Raw genomic sequence first — 21,099 nt, forward strand, 5'->3', positions numbered from 1 at the left:
TACAGTGTGTTCATTATCAGTGTATAGATACTCAGTATCATTATACAGTGCAGTGTGTTCATTATCAGTGTATAGATACTCAGTGTTATTATACAGCGCAGTGTGTTCATTATCAGTGTATAGATACTCAGTATTATTATACAGTGCAGCGTGTTCATTATCAGTGTATAGATACTCAGTATTATTATACAGGGCAGTGTGTTCATTATCAGTGTATAGATACTCAGTATCATTATACAGTGTGTTCATTATCAGTGTATAGATACTCAGTATTATTATACAGCGCAGCGTGTTCATTATCAGTGTATAGATACTCAGGATTATTATACAGCGCAGCGTGTTCATTATCAGTGTATAGATACTCAGTATTATTATACTGCGCAGTGTGTTTATTATCAGTGTATAGATACTCAGTATTATTATACAGCGCAGTGTGTTCATTATCAGTGTATAGATACCCAGTATTATTATACAGCGCAGCGTGTTCATTATCAGTGTATAGATACTCAGTATTATTATACAGCGGAGCGTGTTCATTATCAGTGTTTAGATACTCAGGATTATTATACAGCGCAGCGTGTTCATTGTCAGTGTATAGATTCTCAGTATTATTGTACAGCGCAGCGTGTTCATTATCAGTGTATAGATTCTCAGTATTATTATACGGTGCAGTGTGTTCATTATCAGTGTATAGATACTCAGTATTATTATACAGTGCAGTGTGTTCATTATCAGTGTATAGATACTCAGTATCATTATACAGCGCAGTGTGTTCATTATCAGTGTATAGATACTCAGTATTATTATACAGCGCAGTGTGTTCATTATCAGTGTATAGATACTCAGTGTTATTATACAGGGCAGTGTGTTCATTATCAGTGTATAGATACTCAGGATTATTATACAGCGCAGCGTGTTCATTATCAGTGTATAGATACTCAGTATTATTATACTGCGCAGTGTGTTTATTATCAGTGTATAGATACTCAGTATTATTATACAGCGCAGTGTGTTCATTATCAGTGTATAGATACTCAGTATTATTATACAGCGCAGCGTGTTCATTATCAGTGTTTAGATACTCAGTATTATTATACAGCGCAGCGTGTTCATTATCAGTGTATAGATTCTCAGTATTATTGTACAGCGCAGCGTGTTCATTATCAGTGTATAGATTCTCAGTATTATACGGTGCAGTGTGTTCATTATCAGTGTATAGATACTCAGTATCATTATACAGCGCAGTGTGTTCATTATCAGTGTATAGATACTCAGTATTATTATACAGCGCAGTGTGTTCATTATCAGTGTATAGATACTCAGTGTTATTATACAGGGCAGTGTGTTCATTATCAGTGTATAGATACTCAGTATCATTATACAGCGCAGTGTGTTCATTATCAGTGTATAGATACTGAGTATTATTATACAGCGCAGTGTGTTCATTATCAGTGTATAGATACTGAGTATTATTATACAGCGCAGTGTGTTCATTATCAGTATTATATAGATACTCAGTATTATTATACATTGCAGTATGTTTATTATCAGTATATAAATACTCTATTATTATACAGCGCAGTGTGTTCATTATCAGTGTATAGATACTCAGTATTATTATACAGCGTAGTGTGTTCATTATCAGTGTATAGATACTCATTGTTATTATACAGGGCAGTGTGTTCATTAGCAGTGTATAGATACTCAGTATCATTATACAGTGTGTTCATTATCAGTGTATAGATACTCAGTATCATTATACAGTGCAGTGTGTTCATTATCAGTGTATAGATACTCAGTGTTATTATACAGGGCAGTGTGTTCATTAGCAGTCTATAGATACTCAGTATCATTATACAGTGTGTTCATTATCAGTGTATAGATACTCAGTATCATTATACAGTGCAGTGTGTTCATTATCAGTGTATAGATACTCAGTGTTATTATACAGCGCAGTGTGTTCATTATCAGTGTATAGATACTCAGTATTATTATACAGTGCAGCGTGTTCATTATCAGTGTATAGATACTCATGATTATTATACAGGGCAGTGTGTTCATTATCAGTGTATAGATACTCAGTATCATTATACAGTGTGTTCATTATCAGTGTATAGATACTCAGTATTATTATACAGCGCAGCGTGTTCATTATCAGTGTATAGATACTCAGGATTATTATACAGCGCAGCGTGTTCATTATCAGTGTATAGATACTCAGTATTATTATACTGCGCAGTGTGTTTATTATCAGTGTATAGATACTCAGTATTATTATACAGCGCAGTGTGTTCATTATCAGTGTATAGATACCCAGTATTATTATACAGCGCAGCGTGTTCATTATCAGTGTATAGATACTCAGTATTATTATACAGCGCAGCGTGTTCATTATCAGTGTTTAGATACTCAGTATTATTATACAGCGCAGCGTGTTCATTGTCAGTGTATAGATTCTCAGTATTATTGTACAGCGCAGCGTGTTCATTATCAGTGTATAGATTCTCAGTATTATTATACGGTGCAGTGTGTTCATTATCAGTGTATAGATACTCAGTATCATTATACAGCGCAGTGTGTTCATTATCAGTGTATAGATACTCAGTATTATTATACAGCGCAGTGTGTTCATTATCAGTGTATAGATACTCAGTGTTATTATACAGGGCAGTGTGTTCATTATCAGTGTATAGATACTCAGTATTATTATACAGCACAGCGTGTTCATTATCAGTGTATAGATACTCAGTATCATTATACAGCGCAGTGTGTTCATTATCAGTGTATAGATACTGAGTATTATTATACAGCGCAGTGTGTTCATTATCAGTGTATAGATACTCAGTATTATTATACAGCGCAGCGTGTTCATTATCAGTGTATAGATACTCAGGATTATTATACAACGCAGCGTGTTCATTATCAGTGTATAGATACTCAGTATTATTATACTGCGCAGTGTGTTTATTATCAGTGTATAGATACTCAGTATTATTATACAGCGCAGTGTGTTCATTATCAGTGTATAGATACCCAGTATTATTATACAGCGCAGCGTGTTCATTATCAGTGTATAGATACTCAGGATTATTATACAGCGCAGCGTGTTCATTATCAGTGTTTAGATACTCAGTATTATTATACAGCGCAGCGTGGTCATTATCAGTGTATAGATTCTCAGTATTATTGTACAGCACAGCGTGTTCATTATCAGTGTATAGATTCTCAGTATTATTATACGGTGCAGTGTGTTCATTATCAGTGTATAGATACTCAGTATCATTATACAGCGCAGTGTGTTCATTATCAGTGTATAGATACTCAGTATTATTATACAGCGCAGTGTGTTCATTATCAGTGTATAGATACTCAGTGTTATTATACAGGGCAGTGTGTTCATTATCAGTGTATAGATACTCAGTATTATTATACAGCACAGCGTGTTCATTATCAGTGTATAGATACTCAGTATCATTATACAGCGCAGTGTGTTCATTATCAGTGTATAGATACTCAGTATTATTATACAGCGCAGTGTGTTCATTATCAGTGTATAGATACTCACGATTATTATACAGCGCAGTGTGTTCATTATCAGTGTATAGATACTGAGTATTATTATACAGCGCAGTGTGTTCAGTATCAGTGTATAGATACTGAGTATTATTATACAGCGCAGTGTGTTCATTATCAGTGTATAGATACTCACGATTATTATACAGCGCAGTGTGTTCATTATCAGTGTATAGATACTGAGTATTATTATACAGCGCAGTGTGTTCATTATCAGTGTATAGATACTCACGATTATTATACAGCGCAGTGTGTTCATTATCAGTGTATAGATACTCACGATTATTATACAGCGCAGTGTGTTCATTATCAGTGTATAGATACTGAGTATTATTATACAGCGCAGTGTGCTCATTATCAGTGTATAGATACTCAGTATTATTATACAGCGCAGCGTGTTCATTATCAGTGTATAGATACTCAGTATCATTATACAGCGCAGTGTGTTCATTATCAGTGTATAGATACTCAGTATTATTATACAGCGCAGTGTGTTCATTATCAGTGTATAGATACTCAGTATCATTATACAGCGCAGTGTGTTCATTATCAGTGTATAGATACTCAGTATTATTATACAGTGCAGTGTGTTCATTATCAGTGTATAGATACTCATTATCATTATACAGCGCAGCGTGTTCATTATCAGTGTATAGATACTCAGTATTATTATACAGCGCAGTGTGTTCATTATCAGTGTATAGATACTCAGTATCATTATACAGCGCAGTGTGTTCATTATCAGTGTATAGATACTCAGTATTATTATACAGCGCAGTGTGTTCATTATCAGTGTTTAGATACTCAGTATTATTATACAGCGCAGCGTGTTCATTATCAGTGTATAGATACTCAGTATTATTATACAGCGCAGTGTGTTCATTATCAGTGTATAGATACTCAGTATCATTATACAGCGCAGTGTGTTCATTATCAGTGTATAGATACTCAGTATTATTATACAGCGCAGTGTGTTCATTATCAGTGTTTAGATACTCAGTATTATTATACAGCGCAGCGTGGTCATTATCAGTGTATAGATTCTCAGTATTATTGTACAGCACAGCGTGTTCATTATCAGTGTATAGATTCTCAGTATTATTATACGGTGCAGTGTGTTCATTATCAGTGTATAGATACTCAGTATCATTATACAGCGCAGTGTGTTCATTATCAGTGTATAGATACTCAGTATTATTATACAGCGCAGTGTGTTCATTATCAGTGTATAGATACTCACGATTATTATACAGCGCAGTGTGTTCATTATCAGTGTATAGATACTGAGTATTATTATACAGCGCAGTGTGTTCAGTATCAGTGTATAGATACTGAGTATTATTATACAGCGCAGTGTGTTCATTATCAGTGTATAGATACTCACGATTATTATACAGCGCAGTGTGTTCATTATCAGTGTATAGATACTGAGTATTATTATACAGCGCAGTGTGTTCATTATCAGTGTATAGATACTCACGATTATTATACAGCGCAGTGTGTTCATTATCAGTGTATAGATACTCACGATTATTATACAGCGCAGTGTGTTCATTATCAGTGTATAGATACTGAGTATTATTATACAGCGCAGTGTGCTCATTATCAGTGTATAGATACTCAGTATTATTATACAGCGCAGCGTGTTCATTATCAGTGTATAGATACTCAGTATCATTATACAGCGCAGTGTGTTCATTATCAGTGTATAGATACTCAGTATTATTATACAGCGCAGTGTGTTCATTATCAGTGTATAGATACTCAGTATCATTATACAGCGCAGTGTGTTCATTATCAGTGTATAGATACTCAGTATTATTATACAGTGCAGTGTGTTCATTATGAGTGTATAGATACTCATTATCATTATACAGCGCAGCGTGTTCATTATCAGTGTATAGATACTCAGTATTATTATACAGCGCAGTGTGTTCATTATCAGTGTATAGATACTCAGTATCATTATACAGCGCAGTGTGTTCATTATCAGTGTATAGATACTCAGTATTATTATACAGCGCAGTGTGTTCATTATCAGTGTTTAGATACTCAGTATTATTATACAGCGCAGCGTGTTCATTATCAGTGTATAGATACTCAGTATTATTATACAGCGCAGTGTGTTCATTATCAGTGTATAGATACTCAGTATCATTATACAGCGCAGTGTGTTCATTATCAGTGTATAGATACTCAGTATTATTATACAGCGCAGTGTGTTCATTATCAGTGTATAGATACTCAGTATTATTATACAGCGCAGTGTGTTTATTATCAGTGTATAGATACTCAGTATCATTATACAGCGCAGTGTGTTCATTATCAGTGTATAGATACTCAGTATTATTATACAGCGCAGTGTGTTCATTATCAGTGTATAGATACTCAGTATTATTATACAGCGCAGTGTGTTCATTATCAGTGTATAGATACTCAGTATTATTATACAGCGCAGTCTGTTCATTATCAGTGTATAGATACTCAGTATTATTATACAGCGCAGCGTGTTCATTATCAGTGTATAGATACTCAGTATTATTATACAGCGCAGTGTGTTCATTATCAGTGTATAGATACTCAGTATTATTATACAGCGCAGTGTGTTCATTATCAGTGTATAGATACTCAGTATTATTATACAGCGCAGTGTGTTCATTATCAGTGTATAGATACTCAGTATCATTATACAGCGCAGCGTGTTCATTATCAGTGTATAGATACTCAGTATTATTATACAGTGCAGCGTGTTCATTATCAGTGTATAGATACTCAGTATCATTATACAGCGCAGTGTGTTCATTATCAGTGTATAGATACTCAGTATTATTATACAGCGCAGTGTGTTCATTATCAGTGTATAGATACTCAGTATTATTATACAGCGCAGTGTGTTCATTATCAGTGTATAGATACTCAGTATTATTATACAGGGCAGTGTGTTCATTATCAGTATATAGATACTCAGTATCATTATACAGCGCAGTGTGTTCATTATCAGTGTATAGATACTCAGTATTATTATACAGCGCAGTGTGTTCATTATCGGTGTATAGATACTCAGTGTTATTATACAGCGCAGTGTGTTCATTATCAGTGTATAGATACTCAGTATCATTATACAGCGCAGTGTAGCACTGTTTTGTTCAGCACAGAGATACTTGTCACCATTATTTGCTACTGCATTATTTTAGCAACTGCTGCATGAGTTCTCCACCTTGGTTTGTAACATGACCCATCTTTCCTAATACTAAAAACTGAACGGAATGGGAGGGGGCAGAGGGGAATCCCAAAGTGTCATAAGAGCTGGAAGAGTGGGTTAAGGATCAGGGCGGGTGAATGAGAAAAGGAGGAGAGGACGAAAACAGTATTAGCTGAGAAGAACATACAGAAAGTGGGAAAGGGCAGAATTTAAGATGCAAGGCTCGTGGGAAGAGAGAAAGGAATGACCGAATTATACAGAGACCGGGAAATGCATGCTCGGATAGACAGAAGACGACAAAGAGCTATGAAAAAGAGACAAGAAAGACTTCTCTGAGTGTGAAGTTAGGAGAGCTGACGGGGAAGGAAATCATAGAGAATTAACATTTTTGGAAGGATAGACTGGTCACTGGGTGTACATGGAGACTATAAAGATGTCCAGACCCATAAAGTTGGATTGGGCATGAACGACTGCGAGGTGAGTCTGACCTGACTGAGGGTCTGGAAGCTAGAAAGGATACCTAGCGACGGATTCTGAGAAACAGGAGGAGCACCTGGGAAATGGAACAAGTCCGAAGTAATCAGGACAATATAGAATAAGATAGATCTCCCTGGTCAGAGAGGAGGGGGAAGGAAGTGGAAGAATTGGAGACCATCGAAGACTAGAGAACCCTGTCTGAGGACTGGAGGAAGCGTAGAGGTCAGAAGAAAGTGTAACAGGCAACAAGACCGGGTGGAAACATTTTAGAAGGTTGTTTTATTGGGAAACTTGGTCTTCAATTTTGGATATCCCATCACCTTTCATCATGCCCGATACCAATTACCTGTGCTCATTATCCTGGGGCTATATCAAGGTAAACCTTAATGTAGTGTTCCTTTGTGTCTTCATTGGTATTCAATATGCTGCACAGTACAGTGATCTTTGTGAACATATAATCACATGTAACACAGAAGTAGTGCCCAAAGGCATTCAAAGGGATTGACAAGCCTTTTCCCATTTAATACACCATCCCTACCTCTCTCGATCTACTATTACCTCTCTTTCACCATCATTGTAATAGTAATGACTTCCCTTTGGCACTTTAGCAGGTACAGACTTTCAGATGGTTTCTTATGAAATTTTGCTCACCAGTTTGCTTGCGGAATATCTGTAATGTGAAAGATTGGGACTCACTACTGCATATAACGTTGTAATATGCACTGCTTCATGTGGTAGCTGCTCTGTGTATAATGTAATGGAAAGCAGCTGTATAAATAGAGGTATTAGTAGGATCCCACCCCAGAGGGGGCCGCGCTGTGTATAATGTAATAGAAAGGAGCTGTATAAATACAGATATTACTAGGATCCCACCCCAGAGGGGGCTGCGCTGTGTATAATGTAATAGAAAGGAGCTGTATAAATACAGATATTACTAGGATCCCACCCCAGAGGGGGCTGCGCTGTGTATAATGTAATAGAAAGGAGCTGTATAAATACAGATATTACTGGGATCCCACCCCAGAGGGGGCTGCGCTGTGTATAATGTAATAGAAAGGAGCTGTATAAATACAGATATTACTAGGATCCCACCCCAGAGGGGGCTGCGCTGTGTATAATGTAATTGAAAGGAGCTGTATAAATACAGATATTACTAGGATCCCATCCCAGAGGGGGCCGCGCTGTGTATAATGTAATAGAAAGGAGCTGTATAAATACAGATATTACTAGGATCCCACCCCAGAGTGGGCTGCGCTGTGTATAATGTAATAGAAAGGAGCTGTATAAATACAGATATTACTAGGATCCCAACCCAGAGGGGGCTGCGCTGTGTATAATGTAATAAAAAGGAGCTGTATAAATACATATATTACTAGGATCCCACCCCAGAGGGGGCTGCGCTGTGAATAATGTAATAGAAAGGAGCTGTATAAATACAGATATTACTACGATCCCATCCCAGAGGGGGCCGCGCTGTGTATAATGTAATAGAAAGGAGCTGTATAAATACAGATATTACTAGGATCCCACCCCAGAAGGGGCTGCTCTGTGTATAATGTAATAGAAAGGAGCTGTATAAATACAGATATTACTAGGATCCCACCCCAGAGTGGGCTGCGCTGTGTATAATGTAATAGAAAGGAGCTGTATAAATACAGATATTACTAGGATCCCACCCCAGAGGGGGCTGCGCTGTGTATAATGTAAGAGAAAGGAGCTGTATGAATACAGATATTACTAGGATCCCACCCCAGAGGGGGCTGCGCTGTGTATAATGTAATAGAAAGGAGCTGTATAAATACAGATATTACTAGGATCCCACCCCAGAGGGGGCCGCACTGTGTATAATGTAATAGAAAGGAGCTGTATAAATACAGATATTACTAGGATCCCATCCCAGAGGGGGCTGCATGGTGTATAATGTAATAGAAAGGAGCTGTATGAATACAGATATTACTAGGATCCCACCCCAGAGGGGGCTGCGCTGTGTATAATGTAATAGAAAGGAGCTGTATAAATACAGATATTACTAGGATCCCATCCCAGAGGGGGCTGCATGGTGTATAATGTAATAGAAAGGAGCTGTATGAATACAGATATTACTAGGATCCCACTCCAGAGGGGGCTGCACTGTGTATAATGTAATAGAAAGGAGCTGTATAAATACAGATATTACTAGGATCCCACCCCAGAGGGGGCTGCGCTGTGTATAATGTAATAAAAAGGAGCTGTATAAATACAGATATTACTAGGATCCCACCCCAGAGGGGGCTGCGCTGTGTATAATGTAAGAGAAAGGAGCTGTATGAATACAGATATTACTAGGATCCCACCCCAGAGGAGGCTGCGCTGTGTATAATGTAATAGAAAGGAGCTGTATAAATACAGATATTACTAGGATCCCATCCCAGAGGGGGCTGCGCTGTGTATAATGTAATAGAAAGGAGCTGTATAAATACAGATATTACTAGGATCCCACCCCAGAGGGGGCTGCGCTGTGTATAATGTAATAAAAAGGAGCTGTATAAATACAGATATTACTAGGATCCCATCCCAGAGGGGGCTGCGCTGTGTATCATGTAATAGAAAGGAGCTGTATAAATACAGATATTACTAGGATCCCATCCCAGAGGGGGCTGCGCTGTGTATAATGTAATAGAAAGGAGCTGTATAAATACAGATATTACTAGGATCCCACCCCAGAGGGGGCTGCGCTGTGTATAATGTAATAGAAAGGAGCTGTATCAATACAGATATTACTAGGATCCCACCCCAGGGGGGGCTGCGCTGTGTATAATGTAATAGAAAGGAGCTGTATGAATACAGATATTACTAGGATCCCACCCCAGAGGGGGCTGCACTGTGTATAATATAATAGAAATGAGCTGTATAAATACAGATATTACTAGGATCCCACCCCAGAGGGAGCTGCGCTGTGTATAATGTAATAGAAAGGAGCTGTATAAATACAGATATTACTAGGATCCCACCCCAGAGGGGGCTGCGCTGTGTATAATGTAATAGAAAGGAGCTGTATAAATACAGATATTACTAGGATTCCACCCCAGAGGGGGCTGCGCTGTGTATAATGTAATAGAAAGGAGCTGTATAAATACAGATATTACTTGGATCCCACCCAGAGGGGGCTGCGCTGTATAGAATGTAATAGAAAGGAGCTGTATAAATACAGATATTACTAGGATCCCACCCCAGAGGGGGCTGCACTGTGTATAATGTAATAGAAAGGAGCTGTATAAATACAGATATTACTACGATCCCATCCCAGAGGGGGCCGCGCTGTGTATAATGTAATAGAAAGGAGCTGTATAAATACAGATATTACTAGGATCCCACCCCAGAGGGGGCTGCTCTGTGTATAATGTAATAGAAAGGAGCTGTATAAATACAGATATTACTAGGATCCCACCCCAGAGGGGGCTGCGCTGTGTATAATGTAATAGAAAGGAGCTGTATAAATACAGATATTACTAGGATCCCACCCCAGAGGGGGCTGCGCTGTGTATAATGTAATAGAAAGGAGCTGTATGAATACAGATATTACTAGGATCCTACCCCAGAGGGGGCTGCGCTGTGTATAATGTAATAGAAAGGAGCTGTATAAATACAGATATTACTAGGATCCCGCCCCAGAGGGGGCTGCGCTGTGTATAATGTAATAGAAAGGAGCTGTATAAATACAGATATTACTAGGATCCCACCCCAGAGGGGGCTGCGCTGTGTATAATGTAAGAGAAAGAGCTGTATGAATACAGATATTACTAGGATCCCACCCCAGAGGGGGCTGCGCTGTGTATAATGTAATAGAAAGGAGCTGTATAAATACAGATATTACTAGGATCCCGCCCCAGAGGGGGCTGCGCTGTGTATAATGTAATAGAAAGGAGCTGTATAAATACAGATATTACTAGGATCCCGTCCCAGAGGGGGCTGCGCTCTGTATAATGTAATAGAAAGGAGCTGTATAACTACAGATATTACTAGGATCCCACCCCAGAGGGGGCTGCGCTGTGTATAATGTAATAGAAAGGAGCTGTATCAATACAGATATTACTAGGATCCCACCCTAGAGGGGGCTGCGCTGTGTATAATGTAATAGAATGGAGCTGTATAAATACAGATATTACTAGGATCCCACCCCAGAGGGGGCTGCGCTGTGTATAATGTAATAGAAAGGAGCTGTATGAATACAGATATTACTAGGATCCCACCCCAGAGGGGGCTGCGCTGTCTATAATGTAATAGAAAGGAGCTGTATAAATACAGATATTACTAGGATCCCACCCCAGAGGGGGCTGCACTGTGTATAATGTAATAGAAAGGAGCTGTATAAATATAGATATTACTACGATCCCACCGCAGAGGCGGAGCGCTGTTTATAATGTAATAGAAAGGAGTTGTATAAATACAGATATTACTAGGATCCCACCCCAAAGGGGGCTGCGATGTGTATAATGTAATAGAAAGGAGCTGTATAAATACAGATTTTACTAGGATCCCACCCCAGAGGGGGCTGCGCTGTGTATAATGTAATAGAAAGGAGCTGTATAAATACAGATATTACTAGGATCCCATCCCAGAGGGGGCCGCACTGTGTATAATGTAATGGAAAGGAGCTGTATAACTACAGATATTACTAGGATCCCACCCCAAAGGGGGTTGCACTGTGTATAATATAATAGAAACGAGCTGTATAAATACAGATATTACTGGTATTCCACCTCAGAGGGGGCTGCGCTGTGTATAATGTAATAAAAAGGAGCTGTATAAATACAGATATTACTAGGATCCCACCCCAGAGGGGGCTGAACTGTGTATAATGTAATAGAAAGGAGCTGTATAAATACAGATATTACTAGGATCCCACCCCAGAGGGGGCTGCGCTGTGTATAATGTAATAGAAAGGAGCTGTATAAATACAGATATTACTAGGATCCCACCCTAGTGGGGGCTGCGCTGTGTATAATGTAATAGAATGGAGCTGTATAAATACAGATATTACTACGATCCCACCGCAGAGGCGGAGCGCTGTTTATAATGTAAATACAGATATTACTAGGATCCCACCCCAAAGGGGACTGCGATGTGTATAATATAATAGAAAGGAGCTGTATAAATACAGATATTACTAGGATCCCACCCCAGAGGGGGCTGCGCTGTGTATAATGTAATAGAAAGGAGCTGTATAAATACAGATATTACTAGGATCCCACCCCAAAGGGGGCTGCGCTGTGTATAATGTAATAGAAAGGAGCTGTATAAATACCGATATTACTAGGATCCCACCCCAAAGGGGGCTGCGCTGTGTATAATGTACTAGAAAGGAGCTGTATAAATACAGATATTACTAGGATCCCACCCCAGAGGGGGCTGCGCTGTGTATAATGTAATAGAAAGGAGCTGTATAAATACAGATATTACTAGGATCCCACCCTAGAGGGGGCTGCGCTGTGTATAATGTAATAGAAAGGAGCTGTATAAATACAGATATTACTAGGATCCCACCCCAGAGGGGGCTGCGCTGTGTATAATGTAATATAAAGGAGCTGTATAAATACAGATATTACTAGGATCCCACCCCAGAGGGGGAGCGCTGCGTATAATGTAATAGAAAGGAGCTGTATAAATACAGATATTACTAGGATCCCACCCCAGAGGGGGCTGCGCTGTGTATAATGTAATAGTACGTGGCGTTGTGTCAGGCTTATGTAATGTATGACCATATACTGTAACTAAACTCCATTATTTTTTGCCTTGGTGAGGTTTTTTTAAATAAAACTTAAATTTTTTGAGACTTTAAATTGCTGTTCAGTGAATGAGCGAGCGTGCTGGATTTTGTATGTTGTAATTTAATAGTAAGGAGCTATATAAGTACAAATATTTAATATGCGTCAACAAACCAATTTATGTAAATATTCTAAACATGTTGATTTTTCTTCTGATTAGTTCAAAAGAATGCTGAACCGTGAGCTCTCCCACCTGTCTGAGATGAGCCGTTCAGGGAACCAGGTCTCAGAATACATCTCCAACACCTTCCTTGGTGAGTACAGCTTTATTTGCTAATATCCACGTGTTTGACAAGGAAGAAATCTTTTATGTTTCAAAGGAGTCCGGGGGTATACATGGTATTACCCAATTCATTGGTGCTCGGTTGATTGACCTCGGAAAGATGAAAGGCTGTATTGACCCTTCGAAGAATGACATCTGCTACACAGAGGTTTAAAAGGGTTGTATTCCAGTCAATCCAATAGATAGGGTGTTGTGGAACTGTGTGATTCCCGGCACCCCAGTAGGACCACCGTGATAGAAAGATTTGCGGTCTCCCAGAGTAGAATCAATATATAATCCACAGGCTGCACATTATAGGTGTTATATAGTTAGGTTTATTGGCGTATGATGCATGACATGGCATTTATTTTTGCTTGAATACTGTATGCACCAATAAACCCAACTATATCACACGGATACTGTGCAGCCCGTGGGTTCTATAATGATTTGGTCATTCTGTCACTCATACAAGCCTTGATGGTCATATGGAGTATGCCTGAGAGCTTCATGTATTCAGACTCTTGTTGGGTATCATTCCCATGTGTGTCCTTCCACTAACGTTGTTTATGATTCTACCCAGTAAGTAGTAATATACGTACCTTTTTAATCTGGTATCTCTCGGATGTTGCATTCCTGTATTTCGTTTCTGTGTTTGGTATTGGTGTACTGTCTGAGCATTCTGCGGATAGTGAAGTAACCTGTGGACCCGAGACATGTCACGTAACCCCATCAGTAGAGTGCAGAGCACCTCACCCCACACTTTGTATAGATTACAGAGAATTGAATTCCTCAAGTTAGAGCTCCAGCAGGACTCATTACATGGGTAGCTCTGAATGCAAGCTCACATTTTACGGGCAAGAACAATGCCCGTTAAGCTAAAGCCGTCACAAACTCGCTTACCTTCCATTCGCCACCACCGCTTCCCTATATCAGATCTACGAAAACTGGAAGGTCAGGGGTGTATAATGATTGTATACCAGCGTTTGACGAAGAAGCTGTGCAGTAGGGATCAACTGATATTCATTTTTAAGGTCCAATACGACTATCGGTGGCCTTTTGGACCTATAACCAATAGTCTTCCCCCCTTTTACCTGTGGTCAGGGAGAGGGACATTAGACTCCCTAGTGGCCCAGTGGCTTTTTATTCCCTCTGCCCCCCTATCAGTCAGTAGGTATGTCAGTATGTGTGTGTGTGTGTAAATCTGTGTGTGTGTGTATGTATGTATGTATGTCAGTATGTGTGTCAGAATGTGTGTGTCTGTATGTCCTTATGCATGTGTGTGTGCCTGTATGTATTTTAGTATGTGTCTGTGTGTCACTATGTATGTCTCTGTGTCTGTATATGTGTGTATGTCTGTTTCAGTATGTGTGTATCCGTGTGTATGTCTTTTTTAGTATGTGTGCCTGTTAGTATGTATGTGTGTGTGTGTGTGTGTGTATCAGTATGTATGCCTGTATGTGTGTGTCTGTTTCAGTATGTGTGTCTGTTAGTATGTATGTGTGTATCAGTATGTGTGTATCCAGGGCCAGCCTTAGGCAAATAGGCGCCCTGTGCGAAAAAGTCTTTATGGCGCCCCCCCACCAAGTTGCCTGAATACAGTAACATACACAGGCACCAGGAACGTGTGTATCGCGAGGCAAACAAGCCATCTGCCTTGGGCGGCACTTTGCAGGGGGCGGCAAAAAAAGCCGCCCCCAATCCCCCAGGCAGATCCCTTGCTTGCCTCGCGTCCTGGAGGTCTCAAGAGCTGGCCGGCTGGCCACTTTTGAGCCTTCCCCCCGAGGCTGGCAGCGGGCAGCGAAGGCGCATACTCACCTGAGCTCTTCCTGCTCAGCTCCCTCTGCGCCGCTTAATGAAGCTGGGAGCTGGAATATGACGTCAGTCCGGCTCCCGGCATCACTAAGCGCCGCCTACTCAGCCTGTGCGCCCCCTACCTGCGCGCCCAGCAGCCACACTGGACTGCAGGTAAGAAATCCACTCCAGCTCTCCCAGGGAGGCTGGGTGGATTTAAAATAAAATTAAAACAATATTAGTTTGTGAGTGTTAGTGGAAATGTCTGTGTGTGAGTGAATGTGTGTGTGTGTGTATGTGTGTCTGTATGTGTCTGTAAGTGAATGTGTGTGTGTCTGTAAGTGTTTATGTATGTGTGTGTCTGTGAGTGAATGTGTGTGTCGGTCAGTGAGTGTGTATGTGTCGGTCTGTGGGGGCGTGCGTCTTTCAGTGAGTGCATGCGTCTGTCAGCGAGAGTGTGCATCTGTCAGTGTGTGTCCAAGTAATAGTGTGTGTGTGTGTGTGTGTGTGTATGTCATTGTTTGTCAGTGTATATGAGAGTGTGTGTCTGTCAGTGAGTGTGTGTCTGTCAGTGAGTGTGCGTCTGTCAGTGAGTGAGCGTCTGTCAGTCAAAGTGCGGCCTTGACAGGAAGGGGTGGGGGAAATTTAAACTTGGTTACAGGCATGTACACACACACTCAGTTAAAGGCAGTCACACATACAGGCACAGGCACACACAATGGCACAGCTACAGCGACACACACAATTAGAGTCACACACATACACAGGCAGTCACACACATACACAGTGTCAGGGTACCTGTAGTCTCTACCTCTGAGAGGGGTAGAGACTTAGACGTTTCTCCTTCCAGAAGGTCTGTTTCTCCCGTTCCTCGCGGTTCCCTCGGTCGTTTACACGCCGGCCGCGAGGGAGCTACTTCCTTTTATGACGCGACGCTCAATAGCCGACGTCATGACGCTAATCCAGTCCGACCTGGCACTCAAGTCCGGAACACGAATCAGGACTCGTCGGAGGCGTGATTACTCTCTAGAGCCAGGGTATTTAATGGAGCTTTCCGCATTTGCTCATTGCCCTGTCGTGGTTCTAGCCAGTCTAGTCACACAGTGCTCTTGTATCCCTATTGTCTTTTGGTTCTGACCCGGCTTTGTTATTACTCTCCTGCTTCTCTGTTATCCTTTGACCTCGGCTTGTCTCTCGCTTACCTGTCTTCTCGTTCCCTCGACCTCGGCTTGTCTCTGACCATTCTATACGTAGTTCTTACGTTAAGTCCGGCCATTCTAAGGTCCGGTATACGTATCTCTCTACTCTTTGTACTCTGCGTGTTGGATCCCTGTCCCGATCCTGACATTACGACAGGGCCAATGGATCCTGCAGGTACAAACAGTCAGCTTGGTTCTTCTGATCCTAGGTTTGACGCCATGGAACACAGAATGGATCAGATGGCACTAGCGCTACAGGCGTTGTTATCTCGTCCTAATAATCCACCAGAGGAGATGCGTAATACTTCTATTTCTCCTGTGGGTTCAGGTCTAGAGGTAGCTACTGTAGGGGCTTCTTCCCGAATTACCCCACCTGTACGTTATGCTGGATCTCCTGAGAGGTGTCGTGGTTTTTTAAACCAAATAAGTATCCACTTCGAATTACAACCCCGCTCCTATCCTACAGATAGAGCGAAAGTGGGATTTATTATCACCTTACTCGTTGAGAAAGCTCTGAGATGGGCTAATCCGTTGTGGGAGAATGATAATCCGTTAGTATACAATTATAATGCCTTTGTAGCTGCTTTTAAAAGAACTTTTGACCCTCCTGGCAGAAAGGTCAATGAAGCTAGATTACTGTTGCGCCTTAGACAGGATAACCGAACACTTGTGGATTACGCACTAGAGTTCAGGTCTTTGGCGGCAGAGGTTAAGTGGAATGAACAGGCTTATATAGACGTGTTTCTAAACGGACTATCTGATGTAATACTTGACGAGGTAGCTACTAGAGAGCTTCCTGAGAATTTGGAGGATTTAATTTCGTTTATCTCTCGCATTGATGAACGTCTAAGAGAAAGGCAGAACACTCGAGATAGAACCTGTAGATCTTCTTTTAGACTAGCTCCATCTTTTCAAAGTCCTGAGGCCAAAACACCATTTTTTCCAGAACCTATGCAGATAGGCCATACTCGTCTCTCAGAGGAGGAGAGACAGTACAGGAGAAGGGAGGGATTGTGTATGTACTGTGGAGTCAGAGGTCACTTACGTTTGAATTGTCCCAATCGCCCGGGAAACGCTCGCACCTAAGTTTCTCTAGAGGACAGGCCTTGGGTGTTTCTATTTTGTCCTCTACTCATAATTACAAAGATCACAGGCTTCTATTACCCGTTTCCTTAACTTGGGAGAAGGGAACTCTAGAGACTATGGCATTGATAGACTCTGGAGCTGCTGAAAGCTTTATCGACCAAGTTTTTGTCACCAAACACACTATCCCATCCCAGTTAAGGGACACACCCTTGGCCGTTGAGGCCATAGATGGTAGACCTTTAGTTGAGCCTGTGATTTTTCGTGAAACCATACCTCTTAATTTAACTACTGGTATCCTACACGAGGAGGAGACATCTCTATTACTCATTTCATCTCCTTCTGTTCCCATAGTCCTGGGATACTCCTGGCTTAAGAGACATAATCCTATTATTGATTGGGAATTAGGAGAGATAGTCTCATGGGGCCAGAATTGTCAGGGAAAGTGTTTAAAGAGAGTGTCACCGCTTTGCACAGTTAACACACCTACTAATTCTACCGACTCTACAGAAGTACAAATACCGTACTTGTACCTGGACTTAAGGGCGGTATTTGACAAAAGAAAAGCCGATACTTTACCTCCACATAGGTCCTTTGACTGTAAGATTAATTTACTTCCTGGTACTATGCCTCCTAGGGGTCATGTATACCCTTTGTCTACGAAAGAGAATTTAGTTCTAGAGGAGTATATTCGTGAAAACCTAGACAAGGGATTCATTAGGAGGTCCTCCTCCCCTGCTGGGGCTGGATTTTTTTTTGTTAAAAAGAAGGATGGTACTTTGAGACCTTGCATTGACTACCGAGGTTTGAATAAAATTACCATTAGAAACGCCTATCCGATTCCCTTGATCACTGAGCTCTTTGATCGATTAAAGGGTTCCAAGATCTTCACTAAGTTAGATCTCAGAGGGGCATATAACTTGGTCAGAATTCAGCAGGGACACGAGTGGATGACTGCGTTCAATACTCGTTATGGGCACTATGAGTATACAGTAATGCCCTTTGGTCTCTGTAATGCACCGGCAGTATTTCAGGACCTAATTAATGAAGTTCTCAGGAAATTTCAACATGACTGTGTTATTGTATACCTCGATGATATACTTATACATTCTAGAGAAATTGAGACTCACCACGGACAGGTCAGAAGGGTTTTGCGCAAACTCCTTCAACACGGCTTGTACTGTAAATTGGAGAAATGTAGCTTTGACCAATCCCAGACAAACTTTCTTGGTTACGTAATTTCTGGGGAGGGGTTTAAGATGGATCCGGAGAAACTCCAGTCCATTTTAGATTGGCCTTTACCTAAGGGTCTCAAGGCCATTCAGAGGTTTATTGGTTTCTCCAATTACTATAGACGTTTCATTAAGGGATACTCTTCAATTATTGCTCCTATCACCAATATGACCAGACAGGGGGCTGACACTAAGAATTGGTCTACTGAAGCACTCCTTGCTTTCAGGACTCTCAAAGAACTGTTTGCTTCCGCACCAATTTTAGTTCACCCTGATACTACTCTGCCCTTCCTACTCGAAGTTGACGCTTCTGAGACGGGGATAGATGCTATCCTGTCCCAAAGGTTAGGTGTGGATAAACCATTACATCCATGTGGGTATTTTTCCAAAAAATTGTCCGGTACTGAGAGCAGATATGACATTGGTGACAGGGAACTTCTAGCGGTTATCATGGCCTTAAAGGAGTGGAGACATTTATTGGAAGGGACCTTGCATCCTGTTACTATCTTAACGGATCATAAGAACTTGTCCTATATTGGGGAAGCTAAGCGATTATCCTCAAGGCAGGCTCGTTGGTCTATATTTCTCACTCACTTCAATTACATACTCACATATAGACCTGGTTCTAAGAATTCTAAAGCCGATGCCTTGTCTCGTCAATATGAACCTTCTGCTGTATCGGAGCCGGTTTTGTCTTCTATAGTACCCAAGTGTAATATTATCGCTAACACAACTCTCAAAATCCATTCTCCGCTGCTTGCCAAGATCATGAAGTTGCAGCATCTGGCACCTAGACAGACTCCTGCGTCAAGACACTTCGTTCCTCCTGAACTCCAACTGGAGCTCTTACAGTGTCTTCACGAGAGTAAGGTAGCTGGTCATCCGGGCATTCGCAAAACATATTCCTTGATCTCTAAGGATTTCTGGTGGCCTTCTTTACGGAGGGATGTTAAGGATTTCATCGGAGCTTGTGAGGTCTGTACTAAGACCAAACTACCTCATATGGTCTTTTACATTCCTTGGAGATTCCAGACAAACCTTGGACCTGTTTGGCTATGGACTTTATTGTAGATTTGCCTGCTTCTAAAAGACAGACTGTTATCCTCACGGTGGTTGATAGGTTTACCAAGATGGCACATTTCGTACCTTTACTTAAACTTCCGACTTCTCCTGAATTGGCGGAAATATTTGCAAGAGAAATTTTTCGCTTACATGGGATTCCTTCTGAAATTACTTCTGATAGAGGCTCCCAATTTGTTTCACGTTTCTGGAGATCATTCTGTTCTCAACTAGGCATCAAATTGAATTTTTCTTCTGCCTATCATCCTCAGTCTAACGGAGCTGCTGAACGTACCAATCAAAAAATTGAGCAATATCTGCGTTGTTTTGTTTCTGAACACCAGGACGATTGGGTTGGTCTGATTCCTTGGGCAGAGTTCGCACATAATAATCTCGTTTGCGATTCAACTCACTCTAGCCCTTTTTTCATGAATTATGGCTTTCATCCTTCCATTCTTCCTTCGGTCCCCTCTTCCCAGGGGTTACCGTCGGTTGATGTTCATGTTGCCAATCTGAGGAAATTGTGGGATCAGACTCGACAAATTCTCCTACATAATTCCTTACTGTACAAAAAACACGCTGATAAACGCAGAAGGGCGGCTCCAAGTTTTGTGCCTGGGGATAGGGTATGGTTGAGCACTAGAAACATTCGTTTGAAGGTACCTTCTATGAAATTCGCTCCTCGCTACATTGGGCCCTACAGGATTCTGACTCGAATTAATCCAGTTGCGTATCGCTTAGCGCTTCCTCCTGCTTTGCGTATCCCTAATTCTTTTCATGTTTCATTGCTGAAACCGTTAATCTGTAACAGATTCTCCTCCAAGGTCTCATCTCCTCACTCTGTTCAGGTTGAGGGCCAGGAGGAGTACGAGATCAACTCCATCGTCGATTCTCGTACTTCAATACCTGGTGGACTGGAAAGGATATGGTCCTGAGGAGAGGACTTGGGTACCTCAGGAGGATGTCCATGCTCCTCGTCTTCGCAGGGCTTTTCACTCCCGCTTTCCGTCTCGTCCCGGTTCCTTCCGCCCGGTGGGCGTTTCTGAGAGGGGGGGTACTGTCAGGGTACCTGTAGTCTCTACCTCTGAGAGGGGTAGAGACTTAGACGTTTCTCCTTCCAGAAGGTCTGTTTCTCCCGTTCCTCGCGGTTCCCTCGGTCGTTTACACGCCGGCCGCGAGGGAGCTACTTCCTTTTATGACGCGACGCTCAATAGCCGACGTCATGACGCTAATCCAGTCCGACCTGCCACTCAAGTCCGGAACACGAATCAGGACTCGTCGGAGGCGTGATTACTCTCTAGAGCCAGGGTATTTAATGGAGCTTTCCGCATTTGCTCATTGCCCTGTCGTGGTTCTAGCCAGTCTAGTCACACAGTGCTCTTGTATCCTGATTGTCTTTTGGTTCTGACCCGGCTTT

The 21,099-nt window shown here is 41.3% G+C and overlaps 1 protein-coding gene across 6 annotated transcripts in view; it reads left to right on the forward strand.

Annotated features, from left to right (window-relative positions):
* PDE4A (phosphodiesterase 4A) overlaps window positions 1-21,099 on the forward strand; it is a 662,166-nt gene that overhangs the window by 611,510 nt on the left and 29,557 nt on the right. For 5 of the 6 annotated variants that reach the window (XM_063449472.1, XM_063449471.1, XM_063449473.1 and 2 more), the window contains one exon: window positions 13,217-13,310. In XM_063449472.1, coding sequence (XP_063305542.1) covers window positions 13,217-13,310 — 94 coding nt within the window. Of the gene's footprint in view, window positions 1-6,956; window positions 7,629-13,216; window positions 13,311-21,099 lie in introns of those variants that run through there. The other variant, XM_063449477.1, reaches the window with a different exon arrangement.

This window comes from Pelobates fuscus, chromosome 3 (genome assembly GCF_036172605.1).
Source record: "Pelobates fuscus isolate aPelFus1 chromosome 3, aPelFus1.pri, whole genome shotgun sequence".
Taxonomy (NCBI): domain Eukaryota; kingdom Metazoa; phylum Chordata; class Amphibia; order Anura; family Pelobatidae; genus Pelobates; species Pelobates fuscus.